Source organism: Oncorhynchus keta, chromosome 14 (assembly GCF_023373465.1).
Source record: "Oncorhynchus keta strain PuntledgeMale-10-30-2019 chromosome 14, Oket_V2, whole genome shotgun sequence".
In the NCBI taxonomy this organism is placed as follows: domain Eukaryota; kingdom Metazoa; phylum Chordata; class Actinopteri; order Salmoniformes; family Salmonidae; genus Oncorhynchus; species Oncorhynchus keta.
The window spans coordinates 55381536-55399914 of NC_068434.1; the positions used below are offsets into that span (position 1 = coordinate 55381536).

Below are 18379 nucleotides of genomic sequence, written 5' to 3' on the forward strand. Positions count from 1 at the left end.
GGTGAACCAGCCGAGGCAGCCATTTGAGAAGCCAAGGCTGTTGAGTTTGCTGATAATAATGCTGTAATTGACAGAGTCGAAAGCCTTGGTCAGGTCGATGAATACGGCTGCACAGTACTGTCTTCTATCGATGGCAGTTATGATATCGTTTAGTGCCTTGAGCGTGGCTGAGGTGCACCTGTGACCAGCTCGGAAACAGGATTGCACGGCGGAGAAGGTACGGTGGGATTCGAAATGGTCAGTGATCTGTTTTGTTAACTTGGTTTTCAAGGACATTAGAAAGGCAGAGCAGGATGGATATAGGTCTGTAACAGTTTGGGTCTGGAGTGTCATCCCCTTTGAAGAGGGGAATGACCGAGGCAGCTTTCCAATCTTTAGGGATCTCGGACGATATGAAAGAGAGGTTGAACAGACTGGTAATTGGGATTGTAACAATAGCGGTGGATAATTTTAGAAGGACAGGGTCCAGATTGTCTAGCCCCGCTGATTTGTACAGGTCCAGGTTTTGCAGCTCTTTCAGAACATCAGCTATCTGGATTTGGGTGAAGGAGAAGCTGGGGAGGCTTGGAAAAGTATCTGCGGGGGGGTGCGGAGCTGTTGGCTGGGGTTTGGGTAGCCAGGAGGAAAGCATGGCCAGCTGTAGTGCTTATTGAAATTCTAGATTATAGTGGATTTATCGGTGGTGACAGTGTTTCCTAGCCTCAGTGCAGTGGGCAGCTGGGAGGAGGTGCTCTTATTCTCCATGGACTTTACGGTGTCCCAAAACTTTTTGGAGTTATAACTACAGGATGCAAATTTCTGTTTGAAAAAGCTAGCCCTTGCTTTCCTACCTGATTGCGTGTATTGGTTCCTGACTTGTTGCATATCGCGGGGACTATTTGACGCTAGTGCAGTCCGCCACAGGATGTTTTTGTGCTGGTCGAGGGCAGTCTGGTCTGGAGTGAAGCAAGGGATATATCTGTTTTAATAGTTCTACATTTTTTGAAAGGGGCATGCTTATTGAAGATTGGGGGTCTATAACAGGCTGCAACATTTACATTACATTTAAGTCATTTAGCAGATGCTTTCCAGATACAAATTGTTCCAGTGGAACATTTTCTTGAAAGGGGGGTGAGAAGGATTACTTACCCTTACTTACCCTATCCTAGGTGAAGATTTTCAGGTGGGGTGGTGATTGACTCCGCTGTCCTGGCGTCGTGAGGAGTTTGTTCCACCATTGGGGGCCAGAGCAGCGAACAGTTTTGACTGGGCTGAGCGGGAACTGTACTTCCTCAGTGGTAGGGAGGCGAGCAGGCCAGAGGTGGATGAACGCAGTGCCCTTGTTTGGGTGTAGGGCCTGATCAGAGCCTGGAGGTACTGAGGTGCCGTTCCCCTCACAGCTCCGTAGGCGAGCACCATGGTCTTGTAGCGGATGCGAGCTTCAACTGGAAGCCAGTGGAGAGAGCGGAGGAGCGGGGTGACAGTGAGAGACTTATTTCTGGAGAGATGCATTTTTTAAATTGAAAGCTCGAACTGTTTGGGCATAGCCTGCAAAGTTCGGTCATTTTCCTGGTCTTTCTCTGTGGTAGATTGCAACTCCTCCCACTTTGGCAGTTCTATCGTGATGGAAAATGTTGTATTTGGGGATGGAAATCTCAGAATTTTTGGTGGCCTTCCTAAGCCAGGATTCAGACATGGCATGGACATCAGGGTTGGCGGAGTGTGCTAAAGCAGTGAGTAAAACAGACTTAGGGAGGAGGCTTCTGATGTTAACATGGCATGAAACCAAGGCTTTTACGGTTACAGAATTCAACAAATGAGAGCGCCTAGGGACACGCATGGCGTGGAGCAGATTTCTGGGCGTGGTAGTATATATTTAGGGCATAATGTATAGACTGGTATGGTAGGGTGTGGGTACAGTGGAGGTAAACCTTGGCATTGAGTGATGATAAGAGAGGTTGCATCTCTGGTTGCACTAGTTATGCTGAGTGAGGTCACCGCATGTGTTAGAGGTGGGACAAAAGAGGTCTCTGTGGCATGTTGAGTGGGACAAGGGGCTCCGCAGTGAACTAAACCGATAACTATCCTAGACAACAGCATAAAACGCATATTGACATTAGAGAGAGACATAAAGCGAGGCATAAAGCAATCACAGGTGTTGATTGAGAGAGCTAGCTAAGACAACAATAGCTAATCAGCTCAGACCGCAACAACAGATAAAATGGCAATGAATGGGCAGAGGGTCAGTTAACTACACATAGGGTCTGAGTTTGAGGCTGGGGCTGACAGATAAACAAAATGGAGTACCGTGATTAATGAACAGTCCAGCAGGCATCAGCTATATAGCCAAGTGATCATAGGGTCCAGTGAACAGTAATAGATGAAACAGGGAAGCCGCTAGGTAGTCATTAGGAAGCCGTCGGCAGACCAGTCGTGATGGAACGGCGGGGCTCCGTGTTGACAAAAGGTCCAGGCCAGTTGGCAAAAGAGGTAATGTCGCTGGAGTAATTTTGTTAGCTCGCCAGGAGATGGGACAAGGGCGTAAACCACTATAGCCACTCTGTAGCAGCTAGCTAGCAGCGATGATCCAATGCAAATGTCCTGAGCTTACGGCAAGAATCCGGTGGTGTAGTGGATTCAAGTCGTGTTAGTGAAGACTCCGGGAGGCATCAGCTGTGTAGCCTAGTGATCATAGGGTCAACTGAGCAGGCCTGGAGAGGCTAGCTTCGGGGCTGGGCCACTCGGTGGCAGCTAGCTAGCTGCGATGATCTGGAGTAATGGTCCAGGGCTTACGGCAGGAATCCTGTGTTGTCGTGGAGAAAAACAGTTCGATATGCTCAGGGTTGATAACGCGCTGAGCAGGCTGGCAAGTGTTATCCAGGCTAAAAGCGGCTGATGTCTACTTAAGGTGAAGGCCGCTAGCAGTGGCTAACAATTACTAAATAGCTAGTTGCTAATTAGCTGGTTAGCTCCTAATGACTAGCTTCTGATGGAGGTTCTGGCTATAAGGTCAAAAAATAGCAGATCCGTATCACATTGGGTGAGGCAGTTTGCCGGAAGGTATATTTTCATTTAAAAAAAATAGAAAGAGTTTGAAATATATATACGAAAAATACAAAATTTAAACGGGAGAACAACAAACAGCAAACAAGCAACACTGACTGACAATAAATTTGACATGCTGTTGTGCAAATGGAATAGACAACAGGTGGAAATTATAGGCATTTAACAAGACACTCCTTTATTGGGGGTGGTTCTGCAGGTGGGGACCACAGACCACTTCTCAGTTCCTATGCTTCCTGGCTGATGTTTTGGTCACTTTTGAATACTGGCGGTGCTTTCACTCTAGTGGTAGCATGAGACGGAGTCTACAACCCACACAAGTGGCTCAGGTAGTGCAGCTCATCCATCAATGCGAGCTGTGGCAAGAATGTTTGCTGTGTCTGTCAGCGTAGTGTCCAGAGCATGGAGGCGCTACCAGGAGACAGGCCAGTACATCAGGAGACATGGAAGAGGCCGTAGGAGGGCAGCAACCCAGCAGCAGGACCGCTATCTCTGCCTTTGTGCAAGGAGGAGCACTGCCAGAGCCCTGCAAAATAACTTCCAGCAGGCCACAAATGTGCATGTGTCTGCTCAAACGGTCAGAAACAGACTCCATGAGGGTGGTATGAGGGGAGGGCCCGACGTCCACAGGTGGGGGTTGTGCTTACAGCCCAACACCGTGCAGGACTTTTGGCATTTGCCAGAGAACACCAAGATTGGCAAATCCGCCACTGGCGCCCTGTGCTCTTCACAGATGAAAGCAGGTTTACACTGAGCCCATGTGGCAGTCTGGAGACGCTGTGGAGAATGTTCTGCGGCCTGCAACATCCTCCAGCATGACCGGTTTGGCTTTGGGTCAGTCATGGTGTGGGGTGGTATTTCTTTGGGGGGCCGCACAGCCCTCCATGTGCTCGTCAGAGTTAGCCTGACTGCCATTAGGTACCGAGATGAGATCCTCAGACCCCTTGTGAGACCATATGCTGGTGCGGTTGGCCCTGGGTTCCTCCTAATGCAAGACAATGCTAGACCTCATGTGGCTGGAGTGTGTCAGGAGTTACTGCAAGAGGAAGGCATTGATGCTATGGACCGCCCGTTCCCCAGATCTGAATCCAGTTGAGCACATCTGGGACATCATGTCTCGCTCCATCCACCAACGCCACGTTGCACCACAGACTGTCGGATGCTTTAGTCCAGGTCTGGGATGAGATCCCTCAGGAGACCATCCGCCACCTCATCAGGAGCATGCCCAGGTGTTGTAGGGAAGTCACACAGGCACGTGGAGGCCGCACACACTACTGAGCCTCATTTTGACCTGTTTTAAGGACATTACATCAAAGTTGGATCAGCCTGTATTGTGGTTTTCCACTTTAATTTTGAGTGTGACTCCAAATCCAGACCTCCATGGGTTGATACATTTTTTTTGTGTGATTTTGTTGTCAGCACATTCAACTATGTAAAGAAAATAGTATTTAATAAGAATATTTCATTCATTCAGATCTAGGATGTGTTATTTTAGGGTTCTCTTTATTTTTATGAGCAGTGTATAATGTGTATATGTGTATCGGTGTGTATATATGTTTGTGTATTGTTTCAGACTATAAGTGTGGGTTCGGAGGGCAGTATGGGGTAGAGGTGGAGAAGCAAGACCAATGTGCCCTGGGTTATGAGCACAAGGAGAGGCTGGCCAAGCACGAGTCTCAGCAAGGCACAGAACACACCATCCCTCGTTTTCTTTCCAAAGTTTACTCTCCTCCCTTTTGCCCTAGCACTGTTTTGGAATGTCTAAAGTGCCTTTGCCCTTTACTCATCCTAGTCCCCCTTCAAAACATCACCCCTACTGTGCAAACCTACCCCCAGGGCCGGACGATATTGACAAAATAGAAATGAATCACCAATTGCAATAATATACAGTACCAGTTTGGACTCAAATGAGCAAAGAGAAATGACAGTCCATTACTTTAAGACATGAAGGTCAGTCAATGCGCAACATTTCAAGAACTTTGAACGTTTCTTCAAGTGCAGTCGTAAAAACCATCAAGCGCTGTGAAACTGGCTCTCATAAGGACCGCCACAAGAAAGGAAGACCGAGTTACCACTGCTGCAGAGGATAAGTTCATTAGAGTTACCAATCTATGGAATGGCAGCCCAAATAAATGCTTCAGAGTTCAAGTAACAGACACATCTCAATATCAACTGTTCAGAGGAGACTGCGTAAATTAGGCCTTCATGGTCGAATTGCTGCAAAGAAACCACTACTAAAGGACACCGATAATGAGAAGACTTGCTTGTGCCATGAAACACGAGCAAATGGCATTATACCGGGCGAAATCTGTCCTTTGGTCTGATTAGTCCAAATTTGAGATTTTTGGTTCCAACCACCGTGTCTTTCAAATCAAATGTATTTGTCACATGCACATGGTTAGCAGATGTTAATGCGAGTGTAGCGAAATGCATGTGCTTCTAGTTCCAACAATGCAGTAATAACCAACGAGTAATCTAACTAACAATTCCAAAACTACTACCTTATACACACAAGTGTAAAGGGATAAAGAATATGTACATAAAGATATATGAATGAGTGATGGTACAGAGCGGCATAGGTAAGATGCAGTAGATAGTATCGAGTACAGTATATACATATGAGATGAGTATGTAAACAAAGTGGCATAGTTTAAAGTGGCTAGTGATGCATGTATTACATAAAGATGCAGTAGATGATATAGAGTACAGTATATACGTATACATATGAGATGAATAATGTAGGGTCTGTAAACATTATATTAAGTAGCATTGTTTAAAGTGGCTAGTGATATATTTTACATCAATTCCCATTATTAAAGTGGCTGGAGTTGAGTCAGTGTGTTGGCAGCAGCCACTCATGTTAGTTGTGGCTGTTTAGCAGTCTGATGGCCATGAGATTGAAGCTGTTTTTCAGTCTCTCAGTCCCAGCTTTGATGCACCTGTACTGACCTCGCCTTCTGGATGATAGCAGGGTGAACAGGCAGTGGCTCGGGTGGTTGTTGTCCTTGATGATCTTTATGGCCTTCCTGTGACATCGGGTGGTGTAAGTGTCCTGGAGGGCAGGTAGTTTGCCCCCGGTGATGCGTTGTGCAGACCTCACTACCCTCTGGAGAGCCTCACGGTTGTAGATGGAGCAGTTGCCGTACCAGGCGGTGATACAGCCCGACAGGATGCTCTCGATTGTGCATCTGTAGAAGTTTGAGTACTTTTGGTGACAAGCTGAATTTCTTCTTGCTGCGCCTTCTTCACAATGCTGTCTGTGTGGGTGGACCAATTCAGTTTGTCTGTGATGTGTACGCCGAGGAACTGAACTTACTACCCTCTCCACTACTGTCCCATCGATGTGGATAGGGGGGTGTTCCCTCTGCTGTTTCCTGAAGTCCACAATCATCTCCTTAGTTTTGTTGACGTTGAGTGTGAGGTTATTTTCCTGACACCACACTCCGAAGGCCCTCACCTCCTCCCTGTAGGCCGTCTCGTCGTTGTTGGTAATCAAGCCTACCGCTGTAGTGTCGTCCGCAAACTTGATGATTGAGTTGGAGGCGTGCGTGGCCACGCAGTCGTGGGTGAACAGGGAGTACAGGAGAGGGCTCAGAACGCACCCTTGTGGGGCCCCAGTGTTGAGGATCAGCGGGGTGGAGATGTTGTTACCTACCCTCACCACCTGGGGTCGGCCCGTCAGGAAGTCCAGTATCCAGTTGCACAGGGCGGGGTCGAGACCCAGGGTCTCGAGCTTGATGACGAGTTTGGAGGGTACTATGGTGTTACATGCTGAGCTGTAGTTGATGAACAGCATTCTCACATAGGTATTCCTCTTGTCCAGATGGGTTAGGGCAGTGTGTTTGAGATTGCATCGTCTGTGGACCTATTTGGGCGTTAAGCAAATTGGAGTGGGTGTAGGGTGTCAGGTAGGGTGGAGGTGATATGGTCCTTGACTAGTCTCTCAAAGCACTTCATGATGACGGACGTGAGTGCTACGGGGCGGTAGTCGTTTAGCTCAGTTACCTTAGCTTTCTTGGGAACAGGAACAATGGTGGCCCTCTTGAAGCATGTGGGAATAGCAGACTGGGATAAGGATTGATTGAATATTTCCGTAAACGCACCAGCCAGCTGGTCTGCGCATGCTCTCAGGGCGCGGCTGGGGATGCCGTCTGGGCCTGCAGCCTTGCGAGGTTTAACACGTTTAAATGTTTTACTCACCTCGGCTGCAGTGAAGGAGAGTCCGCATGTTTTGGTTGCGGGCCATGTCAGTAGCACTGTATTGTCCTCAAAGCTGGCAAAAAAGTTATTTAGTCTGCCTGGAAGCAAGACATCCTGGTCCGTGACGGGTCTGGTTTTGATTTTGTAACCGTGATTGACTGTAGACCCTGCCACATACCTCTTGTGTCTGAGCCGTTGAATTGAGATTCTACTTTGTCTCTATACTGACGCTTAGCTTGTTTGATTGCCTTGTGGAGGGAATAGCTACACTGTTTGTATTCGGTCATGTTTCTGGTCACCTTGCCCTGATTTAAAAGCAGTGGTTCGCGCTTTCAGTTTCACGCGAATGCTGCCATCAATCCACGGTTTCTGGTTTAGGAATGTTTTAATCGTTGCTATGGGAACGACATCTTCAACGCACGTTCTAATGAACTCGCACACTGAATCAGTGTATTCGTCAATGTTGTTGTTTGATGCAATACGAAACATATCCCAGTCCACGTGATGGAAGCAGTCTTGGAGCGTGGAATCAGATTGGTCGGACCAGCGTTGAACAGACCTCAGCGCAGGAGCTTCTTGTTTTAGCTTCTGTCTGTAGGCAGGGAGCAACAAAATGGAGTCGTGGTCAGCTTTTCCGAAAGGAGGGCAGGGGAGGGCCTTATATGCGTTGCGGAAGTTAGAATAGCAATGATCCAAGGTTTTACCAGCCCTGGTTGCGCAATCGATATGCTGATACAATTTAGGGAGTCTTGTTTTCAGATTAGCCTTGTTAAATTCCCCAGCTACAATGAATGCAGCCTCAGGATATGTGGTTTCCAGTTTGCAAAGAGTCAAATAAAGTTTGTTCAGAGCCATCGATGTGTCTGCTTGGGGGGGAATATATACGGCTGTGATTATAATCGAAGAGAATTCCCTTGGTAGATAATGCGGTCGACATTTGATTGTGAGGAATTCTAAATCAGGTGAAGAGAAGGACTTGAGTTCCTGTATATTGTTGTGACCACACCACATCTCGTTAACCATAAAGCATACGCCTCCCCTTCTTCTTACCAGAAAGATGTTTGTTTCTGTCGGCGCAATGCGTGGAGAAACCAGCTGGCTGCACCAACTCTGATAGCGTCTCTCGAGTGAGCCATGTTTCCGTGAAGCAAAAAACGTTAGTCTCTGATGTCCCTCTGGAATGCTACCCTTGCTTGAATTTCATCAACCTTGTTGTCAAGAGACTGGACATTGGCGAGAAGTATGCTAGGGAGTGGTGCTCGATGTGCCAGTCTCCGGAGTCTGACCAGAAGACCGCTTCGTTTCCCTCTTTTACGAAGTCGTTGTTTGGGGCCGCCGGCTGGGATCCATTTCGTTGTCCTGGGTGAAAGGCCGAACACAGGATCCGCTTCGGGAAAGTCATATTCTTGGTCGTACTGATGGTGAGTTGACGCTGCTCTTATATTCAGTATTTCTTCTTGAATGTATATAATGAAACCGAAGACCTGGGGTACCAATGTAAGAAATAACACGTAAAAAAACAAACTGCATAGTTTCCTAGGAACGCGAAGCGAGGCGGCCATCTCTGTCGGCGCCGGAAGTCTTTGAGACGCAGCGTAGGTGAACGGATGCTCGCCATATGTGGTTCCCACCGTGAAGCATGGAGGTGTGGGGGTGCTTTGCTGGTGACATTGTTTGTGATTTATCTAGAATTCAAGGCATTCTGCAGTGATATGCCATCCCATCTTGTTTGTGCTAAGTGGGATTATTTGTTTTTCAGCATGACAATGACCCAACACACCTCCAAGCCGTGTAAGGGCCATTTGACCAAGAAAGAGAGCGATGTAGTGCTGCATCAGATGACCTGGCTTCCACAATCGCCCGACCTCAACCCAATTGAGATGGTTTGGGATGAGTTGGACCATGAAGGAAGTAAAATCAGCCAACGAGTGCTCAGCGTGTGTGGGAACTCCTTCATAATCATTTCGCTACACACGTGGTTAGCAGATGTTATTGCGAGTATGTCACCAATAACATTTTGATTTGATGTCTGTAGGAAAAGCATTCCTCATGAAGTTGGTTGAGAGAATGCGAAGTGTGAAAAGCAGTTTTTTTCCTCCATAGTTTTGACGTCTTCACTATTATTCTCCTATGTAGAAAATTGTAAAAATAAAGAAAAACCCTTGGATGATTGTCAACTTTTTTCACTGGTACTGTACATAGACAGGCAGACATACATATGCACATAAATACGTATACACATGCATAGTTAAACACACACTACTTGACCTAAAGTATAAGGACACCTTTTTGTCCAATATCAATTTTCCAAAATCATGGTCATTAATATGGAGTTGGTCACCCCATTTGCTGCTATATCAGCCTCTACACTTCTGGGACGGCTTTCCACAATATGTTGGAACATTGCTGCTATGATTTGCTTCCGTTTTGCCACGAGCATTAGTTAGGTCGGGCACTGATGTTGGGTGATTAGGCCTAGTTTGCAGTCGGCATTCCAATTCATCCCAAAAGTGTTCAATGGGGTTGAGGTCAGGGCTCTGTGCAGGCCAGTCAAGTTCTTCCACACCGATCTCGACAAACAATTTCTGAATGGACCTCGTTTTGTGCACGTGGGCATTGTCATGCTGGAACGGCCATGGACCTTCCCCAAATTGTTGCTGCCAAATTGAAGCACAGAATTGTCTAGAATGTAATTTGTATGCTGTACCGTTAAGATTTCCCTTCACTGGAACTAAGGGGCCTAGCCCGAACCATGGAAAAACAGCCCCAGACCATTATTCCTCCTCTACCAAATGTTACATTTGGCACTATGCATTGGGGCATGTAGCGTTCTCCTGGCATCTGCCAAAACCCAGATTCATCTGTCAGATTGCCAGATGGTGAAGCGTGATTCAGCTCTCCAGAGAACGTGTTTCCAGTGATCCAAAATCCAATGACGGCGAACTTTACACCACTCCAGCTGTCAGTTGGCATTGCGTATGGTGATTTTAGGCTTGTGTGGGCTGCTCGGCCATGAAAACCCATTTCCTGAATCTCCAGATGAACAGTTCATATGCTGACGTTGCTCCCAGAGGCAGTTTGGAACTCTGAAGTGAGTGTTGCAGCTGAGGACAGACGATTTTTATGTACTATGCGCTGCAGCACTCGGCGGTCCCGTTCTGTGAGTTTGTGTGGCCTACCACTTTGCGGCCGAGCTGTTGTTGCTCCAAGACGTTTCAACTTCACAATAACAGCACTTACAGTTGACCGGGGCAGCTCTAGCAGGGCAGAAATGTGACGAACTGACTTGTTGGGAAGGTGTCATCCTATGATCCAATGCGCCACGTTGAAGGTCACTGACCTCTTCAGTAAGGCCATTCTGTGGACAATATTTGTCTATGGAGATTGCATGACTGTTTGCTTGATTTTATACAGTTGTCAGCAATGAGTGTGGCTGAAATAGCTGAATCAACTAATTTGAAGGGGTGTCCACATACATACAAAAGTCTATAGATAGAACACAAACTTGTAGGATCCTAGGATATAATTAGTATTATAAATGCATATAAATACATTCCTTTTGGACATTCCTATTGTATGGTAATATTTCTGAATAGGGGTTATGTTAACATAAACCCAAGTAGGCAACAATGGCTACAGATTTTGGCAGAAGAGAGAGGTAGTGTGAATATTGTGGAATACTGACAACTGGCAAATACTATCCGTGCACTGTTTCACGATACCAACAAATACACAATGTATTGCCCAGCCCTACCTTTCCTCCATTCTAAGTTTTTTTTTTTTCTTCATTTTATTTGATCCCCTTTTCACAGGTATACTTTATCCCTTTCTTAAAATTAAGCGATGCCCCCCCCCCCAAAAAAATATCACTTTACACGTGAACTATCACTTGAACCTGTGAATAAAAGGCATACTAACTATTTATTCTCTGCTGTTTACAGACTACTCCCATGGGTTTGGAGGAAAGTTTGGCATCCAGACGGACAGAATGGATAAGGTACGTTGTCTTTATACCTAATATCTGAAGACTGGGGATTTCTCATCTATTGTGTGGAGTTACTCTCCTCCCTCTCGTTTGAATGGCAGAGTGCAGGTAACTTTGAGGATGTGGAGAAACCAAGACCTGCCTACCAGAGGACCAAGCCTGTGGAAACTGGTAAGTAAACACAAAATCAAATCACATTTTATTTGTCACATACACATGGTTAGCAGATGTTAATGCGAGTGTAGCAATGCTTGTGTTTCTAGTTCCGACAATGCAGTAATAACCAACAAGTAATCTAACTAACAATTCCAAAACGACTGTCTTATACACAGTAAGGGGATAAAGAATATGTACATAAAGATATATGAATGAGTGATGGTACAGAGTGGCATAGACAAGATGCAGTAGATGGTATCGAGTACAGTATATACATATGAGATGAGTATGTAAACAAAGTGGCATAGTTAAAGTGGCTAGTGATATATGTATTACATAAAGATGCAGTAGATGATATAGAGTACAGTATATACGTATACATATGAGATGGATAATGTAGGGTATGTAAACATTATATTAGGTAGCATTGTTTAAAGTGGCTAGTGATATATTTTACATTTCCCATCAATTCCCATTATCAAAGTGTCTGGAGTTGAGTCAGTGTGTTGGCAGCAGCCACTCAATGTTAGTGGTGGCTGTTTTAACAGTCTGATGGCCGTGAGATAGAAGCTATTTTTCAGTCTCTCGGTCCCAGCTTTGATGCACCTGTACTGACCTCGCCTTCTGGATGATAGCGGGGTGAACAGGCAGTGGCTCGGGTGGTTGTTGTCCTTGATGATCTTTATGGCCTTCCTGTAACATCGGGTGGTGTAGGTGTCCTGGAGGGCAGGTAGTTTGCCCCCGGTGATGCGTTGTGCAGACCTCACTACCCTCTGGAGAGCCTTACGGTTGTAGATGGAGCAGTTGCCGTACCAGGCGGTGATACAGCCCGCCACGATGCTCTCGATTGTGCATCTGTAGAAGTTTGAGTGCTTCTGGTGACAAGCCAAATTTCTTCAGCCTCCTGAGGTTGAAGAGGCGCTGCTGCACCTTCACAATGCTGTCTGTGTGGGTGGACCAATTCAGTTTGTCTGTGATGTGTATGCCGAGGAACTTAAAACTTGCTATCCTCTCCACTACTGTTCCATCGATGTGGATAGGGGGGTGTTCCCTCTGCTGTTTCCTGAAGTCCACAATCATCTCCTTAGTCTTGTTGACGTTGAGTGTGAGGTTATTTTCCTGACACCACACTCCGAGGGCCCACACCTCCTCCCTGTAGGCCGTCTCGTCGTTGTTGGTAATCAAGCCTACCACTGTTGTGTCGTCCGCAAACTTGATGATTGAGTTGGAGGCGTGCGTGGCCACGCAGTCGTGGGTGAACAGGGAGTACAGGAGAGGGCTCAGAACGCACCCTTGTGGGGCCCCAGTGTTGAGGATCAGCGGGGTGGAGATGTTGTTGCCTACCCTCACCACCTGGGGGCGGCCCGTCAGGAAGTCCAGTACCCAGTTGCACAGGGCGGGGTCGGGACCCAGGGTCTCGAGCTTGATGACGAGCTTGGAGGGTACTATGGTGTTGAATGCCGAGCTGTAGTCGATGAACAGCATTCTCACATAGGTATTCCTCTTATCCAGATGGGTTAGGGCAGTGTGGTTGAGATTGCATCGTCTGTGGACCTATTTGGGCGGTAAGCAAATTGGAGTGGGTCTAGGGTGTCAGGTAGGGTGGAGGTGATATGGTCCTTGACTAGTCTCTCAAAGCACTTCATGATGACGGAAGTGAGTGCTAGTCGTTTAGCTCAGTTATCTTAGCTTTCTTGATGACCTGGGGTACTAATGTAAGAAATAACACGTGAAAAAACTAAACTGCATAGTTTCCTAGGTACACGAAGCGAGGCGGCCATCTCTGTCGGCGGCGCCTAACCAGTCTAAGGTCTAATCAGCGTGTGTGTATATGTGTGATATGTTTGTCAAGATCATTGCAGAATATGAACTTGAACCACTGGTTTGATTATGATCTGCCCTCCCTGTGTCATCCCTCCCTAGCCGGCAGCAGCACGGGCAGCATCAAGGCCCGCTTCGAGAACATCGCCAAGCAGAATGAGGAGGAGGACAAGAAACGGGCGGAGGGGGAGAGAACCCGCCGCCAGGCCAAAGAGAAGCAAGAGCAAGACGAGGCGCGGCGCAAGATAGAGGAGACTGCCAAGGCCAAGCCTGCCTCCCCGGCTTCTGAGACCATCCCCACCATTAGCCCTACCCCTCCTGCCCAGCAAGCCTCACCTTCATGTGTACCTGTAGCCGCCGACCCAGTTTACCAGGTGAATGACAACCGGTTCCACCAATCACTGCACTGCCACAAATGCCTGTTTGCTTAACATGCCAACATGCGCATCACTTTTTTGCTAGGAGTTATGTTGCTGAGTAAAATATGGATGAGTACATCCTTCAAAAATGGATGACTCAGTCCTTGAAGTGAAGTGACATTGGCGTGAACAAGGATGGTCTGACTTATTCCAATGCTGCAGTTCTCTTCTCGCTTTTACTTTGTGACTTTAACTTTCCTTCCTTCCTTGCCATGCTTTCTGTGATATTTTCATAGAGGAAGAAAAATAAGGTAAAGTCCCAAAAATGCATAGTTAATTAACTTCTTAAGGTATGGGGGGCAGCATTTTCACTTTTGGATAAATAGTATGCCCAATTTCAACTTCCTGCTACTCATGCCAAGAATATAAGATATGCATATTATTAGTAGATTTGGATAGAAAACACTGAAGTTTCTAAAACGGTTTGAATCATGTTTGTGAGTATTGACCCAGGGTTTTTGAATTGACCCAGGGGTTAGGAGCTGTTATCTGACTGTGTGTCACCCTCTGCTGGCTGTGTCAGGACTCTGGTGTGTACGAGGATCCTGCAGCAGCGGAGAATGGGGAAGATCTGTACGAGGCAGAGCCCATCTCCCGGCCCTCTGCCGAGCAGACGTATGAGGAGCCTCCCGCCCAGGAGGAGGGACTCTTCCAGAGTCCTGACGAGACAGGAGGTGAGCGAATGAGAGTGAAAGAGAGGGGAGGAGTAGCACATGCCATATGCTGAGTTACTGTGAACTCCATTTCTAACTTGGCTTTCTCGTAAAAAACAAATATGCCCCCCCCCCCCTCCTTCATTGTACTGGTTTGAAAGAACTGCCTAATGATGAGCTTCTACCTTACTGTTTTCACCTGTCAAGCCATTGGGAGAATCTCGATTGGATTCGCTCAGTTCCTTGCGTCCTCTCCTCGATTACCTTTGACCTGAAGAGGGGAAGAGAGGAAACGTGGAAACAAATGCATGAAATGACTCTCCTACAGCAGCGCGTATTCAGGCAAATTACATTTACAGAGGAATCCCAAAATATGCATAAGGTAGTAAAAACAGGAGAGCTAGTGCCTGACATTTTATTGACAAAAAAATTACTGGAGTATTTTTTTATGGTGTGCATACGTTCATCCTACGTGAAAACAACAGCTGATGCAAAGAGGGAGAGGGTGTGGCGGATTACAACACTTTCCCCGCTAGGATTCACTTAAGTATCCTCGGGTGGAAAAGGCCATCAAGGAGAGGCGCATACTCCTCTGTTCAACTATTAATGAATTGACACTCCTACATATGGCGACCACGGTTTCCGGGTCACGAGGGAGAGGAGGACGGAGGAGTCAAGGAGAGGACCGAATTTTTCCCAATTGACAATCTCCCCTTATGTTTTGTCTTTTCCCTGCAGAAGTCCAGACATATGAGTACGGTGAGGACTTGGGGTTAACCGCAGTGGCCCTGTATGACTATCAAGCAGGTGAGTGGAAGCAAGCCCTCTATTGTCTATACTTTGATCATCACATCTATCAAAGCCCTAATTTTTAAAATCAATATCTCATAATTACCCCATAAATACAATAATTTGGACGCATTCATGATATACACAAACCATTTTGACATTCTTTATAATATGAGGGCATTGGAATGTAAAGTCAACTGATATGGAATGTCTGCCTTCCAGCTGGTGATGACGAGATCTCTTTCGACCCTGATGACATCATCACTAACATTGAGATGATTGACGAGGGCTGGTGGAGGGGTGTGTGCCGGGGTGCCTACGGCCTCTTCCCAGCCAATTACGTTGAGGTTCGGCAATGAGCCCGCCCACTACACCAAACAGTCTCTCTCCCCATCCCATCCATCTCTTCTGATTCCTCTCTTTTTCTCGCGCTCTCTCATTCTGTTGATCACGGTGCTTCTTTCAAGTGTGCTCGACATTCTCAGGTCTTTCAGCTGTCCCTGTCTTTCTTCCTTTCTCTCCCTCCTCTCCTTGGGAGGAGGCTTCAGCCTGATAAAGGACTCAGAATAAAAGAAGATTCACGGACAAACACTCACCCTGGCTCTGCTACGCAATCGAGAGAGATAAAGAGAGTGAGCGGGTGAGCCCTGCTATGACAGAAAGGCCTTTCATGGTAAAGCAAGTCATCAGAAAAACACTACTCCCCCATTATAATGGCTATATTCTTGGTTTTCTATAAGATGCCAGACACTCTTGCTGCTTTGCCCCACTTGCACCAGTTAGTTTATTTACTTTAAATGAAAATGTTCCCTCTTTGACATGTATTCAAACTTCCACGGTATCGATTGAGACCTGGCTGCTACAGTATCACTCGCAGTATAGATATTAACATCACCAAAGATGGAGATCACAGAGGTGACGTAGAAATGAACCCCATGCTTTGTGTGGATATAGTGACATTGTGGTCCTCTTTTAAGAAGGCTTAAAGTAACTTTTAGACCAAGTTTGGAACTAGCATGATGACATAACACTGGAAATGTATTATGTTTAGATTTTTTTTTTTTAATGCCACTTCCAGAAGTGGTTTGACGTTGATTGGTGTGCTAGCACTTTGGTTCAGTTTGGTAATAGTGCAGACCAATTGATCGGTGTGTAACTGAATTGGTGTAGCTGGTTCGGAGAGAACTCTGAGCCGCGGGGATTTCTCTCTCTCTCTTTGGAACACTTGTTTGCTTTAGTCAGCGGAGATCAGATAACACGAAGAAACCCAATAGGGATGTTTTTGAGGATGTGTTGTTGAAAACCGTAAGTTTGCTTAGGCTTACCCACATTTTTGGTGTAACGCCTGCGTTCGCTTTAATCAAGGGGCGAATATGATCACCATAGATGTTGTGAACCTCTGCTGCGTCTCGTCTCCTCCTTTTCTCATTGTCACGAAAGAAGACTCCAGAAAGCAGTAGAAGAAGATAAATAATGGAGCCGTCTGTCTTTACAATCACTCGCCCATAGTCCTGCGGTAGATCATGTCAGATAGGATGCTGAAAGTAAACGATGTACAGAAAGATGTTTTTATGATGCTCTAAGAAATATATATTGAGTCGAAAAAATTATTTGTTTTTCAAACCCCTGCCCCCGCTGCGTGTTCGATGTAGACCAGACCTGTATATTTTGTCACAGGCGTGATGTCACGCTGCCTGTGACAGGAGTCTGTCACGTGTTCTATGTCATGTCTGTAGCGTGTTCATGTACTGTATGTGGAACTTGGTATATTATGATGTCTGGGGCCACATTGACATCCGTATCATGACCGACATGTACTGTTGACTGAGTGATATTTATCTATAGGTGGCTATAAGTACTAAAATAATACTCTAACAATATTGGGCTATAAAGGGGATTTTGACTGTGATTGTTTCTAAAACGCAGAGTGATTATTTTAACCGATGACAATCTCACCCCAACGTCACGGTGATCTAATGCAATAGTGTAGCTTAAGTAGGTGAGTGGGGATGGGGTCTCATCAAATACATTCTTTAGGGTTTTATAATAATAAAGTGACCTTTTTATATTTGTTTCTTTTTATCTGTACTTCTGCTTGCTCAAGTCACTACATTACCTGCTTGTTCTTTTTTTTGTAAGTAAATAGTTTAAATAAACAATGTATGGATAGTATTTTGGTTACTTCGCTTCGTCTTTACACTTTGCTATCTACATCCTGAAAGTAACAGCTTCTGTATAACACATCCTCAACCTTGTGAAGGTGCGTAATGGGCTTTGCAGGCATGGTTCCCTTGCGCGCGCTGAATAAATGTAATTCAACCATTGAAACCCTCCCACTTGTGTGGTTTTCATTCAATAGGGTTTTCAGTACATTTATCTTAGGCCATTCCTTTAAATACAGTGTACCTTTTTTTATTTATTTTTTATTTTGGCAACAGACTCGATGGAATATATCGAGAATGGGTTTAGAATATTAGGGATCAATGAATGAAAGCCATCTGAATATATGCATATTTGTCTCTTCCAGCACCAATTGGTAGATTTCAAAATACTCTGATCCTGTATCTTTATTTAGGGTTAGGAAAGTATTTATGAATCATAAAAGGTTTGCAGAGCCTTTTATGCTTGAAAGAAAAGTGGTTTGATTCTTTCTGAAAGTGACCAAATTCTGTTCTTTAACCCATGGTGATGTTGGAGGATTGGTGTACATACAGTTGAAGTCAGAAGTTTACAGACACTTAGGTTGGAGTCATTAAAATTAGTTTTTCAACTACTCCACAAATTTCTTGTTAACGAACTATAGTTTTGGCAAGTCAGTTAGGACATCTACTTTATGCATGACACAAGTGATTTTTCCAACAATTGTTTACAGACATTATTTCACTTCTAATTCATTGTATCACAATTCCAGTGGGTCAGAAGTTTAAAGGCACAGTCAACTTGGTGTATGTAAACAGCTTGGAAAATTCCAGAAAATTATGTCATGGCTTTAGAATCTTCTAATAGGCTAATTGGCATCATTTGAGTCAATTAGAGGTGTACCTGTGGATGTATTTCAAGGCCTACCTTCAAACTCAGTGCCTCTTTGCTTGACCTCATGGGAAAATCAAAAGAAATCAGCCAAGACCTCAGAAAAAGTCTGGTTCATCCTTGGCAGCAGTTTCCTGAAGGTATCCACAGTAAAACGAGTCCTATATCGACATAACCTGAAAGCCCGCTCAACAAGGAAGAAGCCACTGCTCCAAAACCGCCATAAAAAAGCCAGACTACGGTTTCCAACTGCACATGGGGACAAAGATCGTACCTTTTTGGAG

At 45.7% G+C, this 18379-nt stretch overlaps 1 protein-coding gene across 3 annotated transcripts in view; it reads left to right on the forward strand.

Annotated features, from left to right (window-relative positions):
- LOC118393633 (src substrate cortactin-like) overlaps window positions 1-17237 on the forward strand; it is a 28668-nt gene extending 11431 nt beyond the window's left edge. For all 3 annotated transcript variants that reach the window (XM_035786488.2, XM_035786490.2, XM_035786489.2), the window contains 6 exons: window positions 11184-11239; window positions 11329-11398; window positions 13307-13578; window positions 14147-14297; window positions 15015-15083; window positions 15288-17237. In XM_035786488.2, coding sequence (XP_035642381.1) covers window positions 11184-11239; window positions 11329-11398; window positions 13307-13578; window positions 14147-14297; window positions 15015-15083; window positions 15288-15424 — 755 coding nt within the window. In that variant the 3' untranslated portion in view covers window positions 15425-17237. The remainder of the gene's footprint in view (window positions 1-11183; window positions 11240-11328; window positions 11399-13306; window positions 13579-14146; window positions 14298-15014; window positions 15084-15287) is intronic.
- Window positions 17238-18379: the final 1142 nt, after the last annotated feature.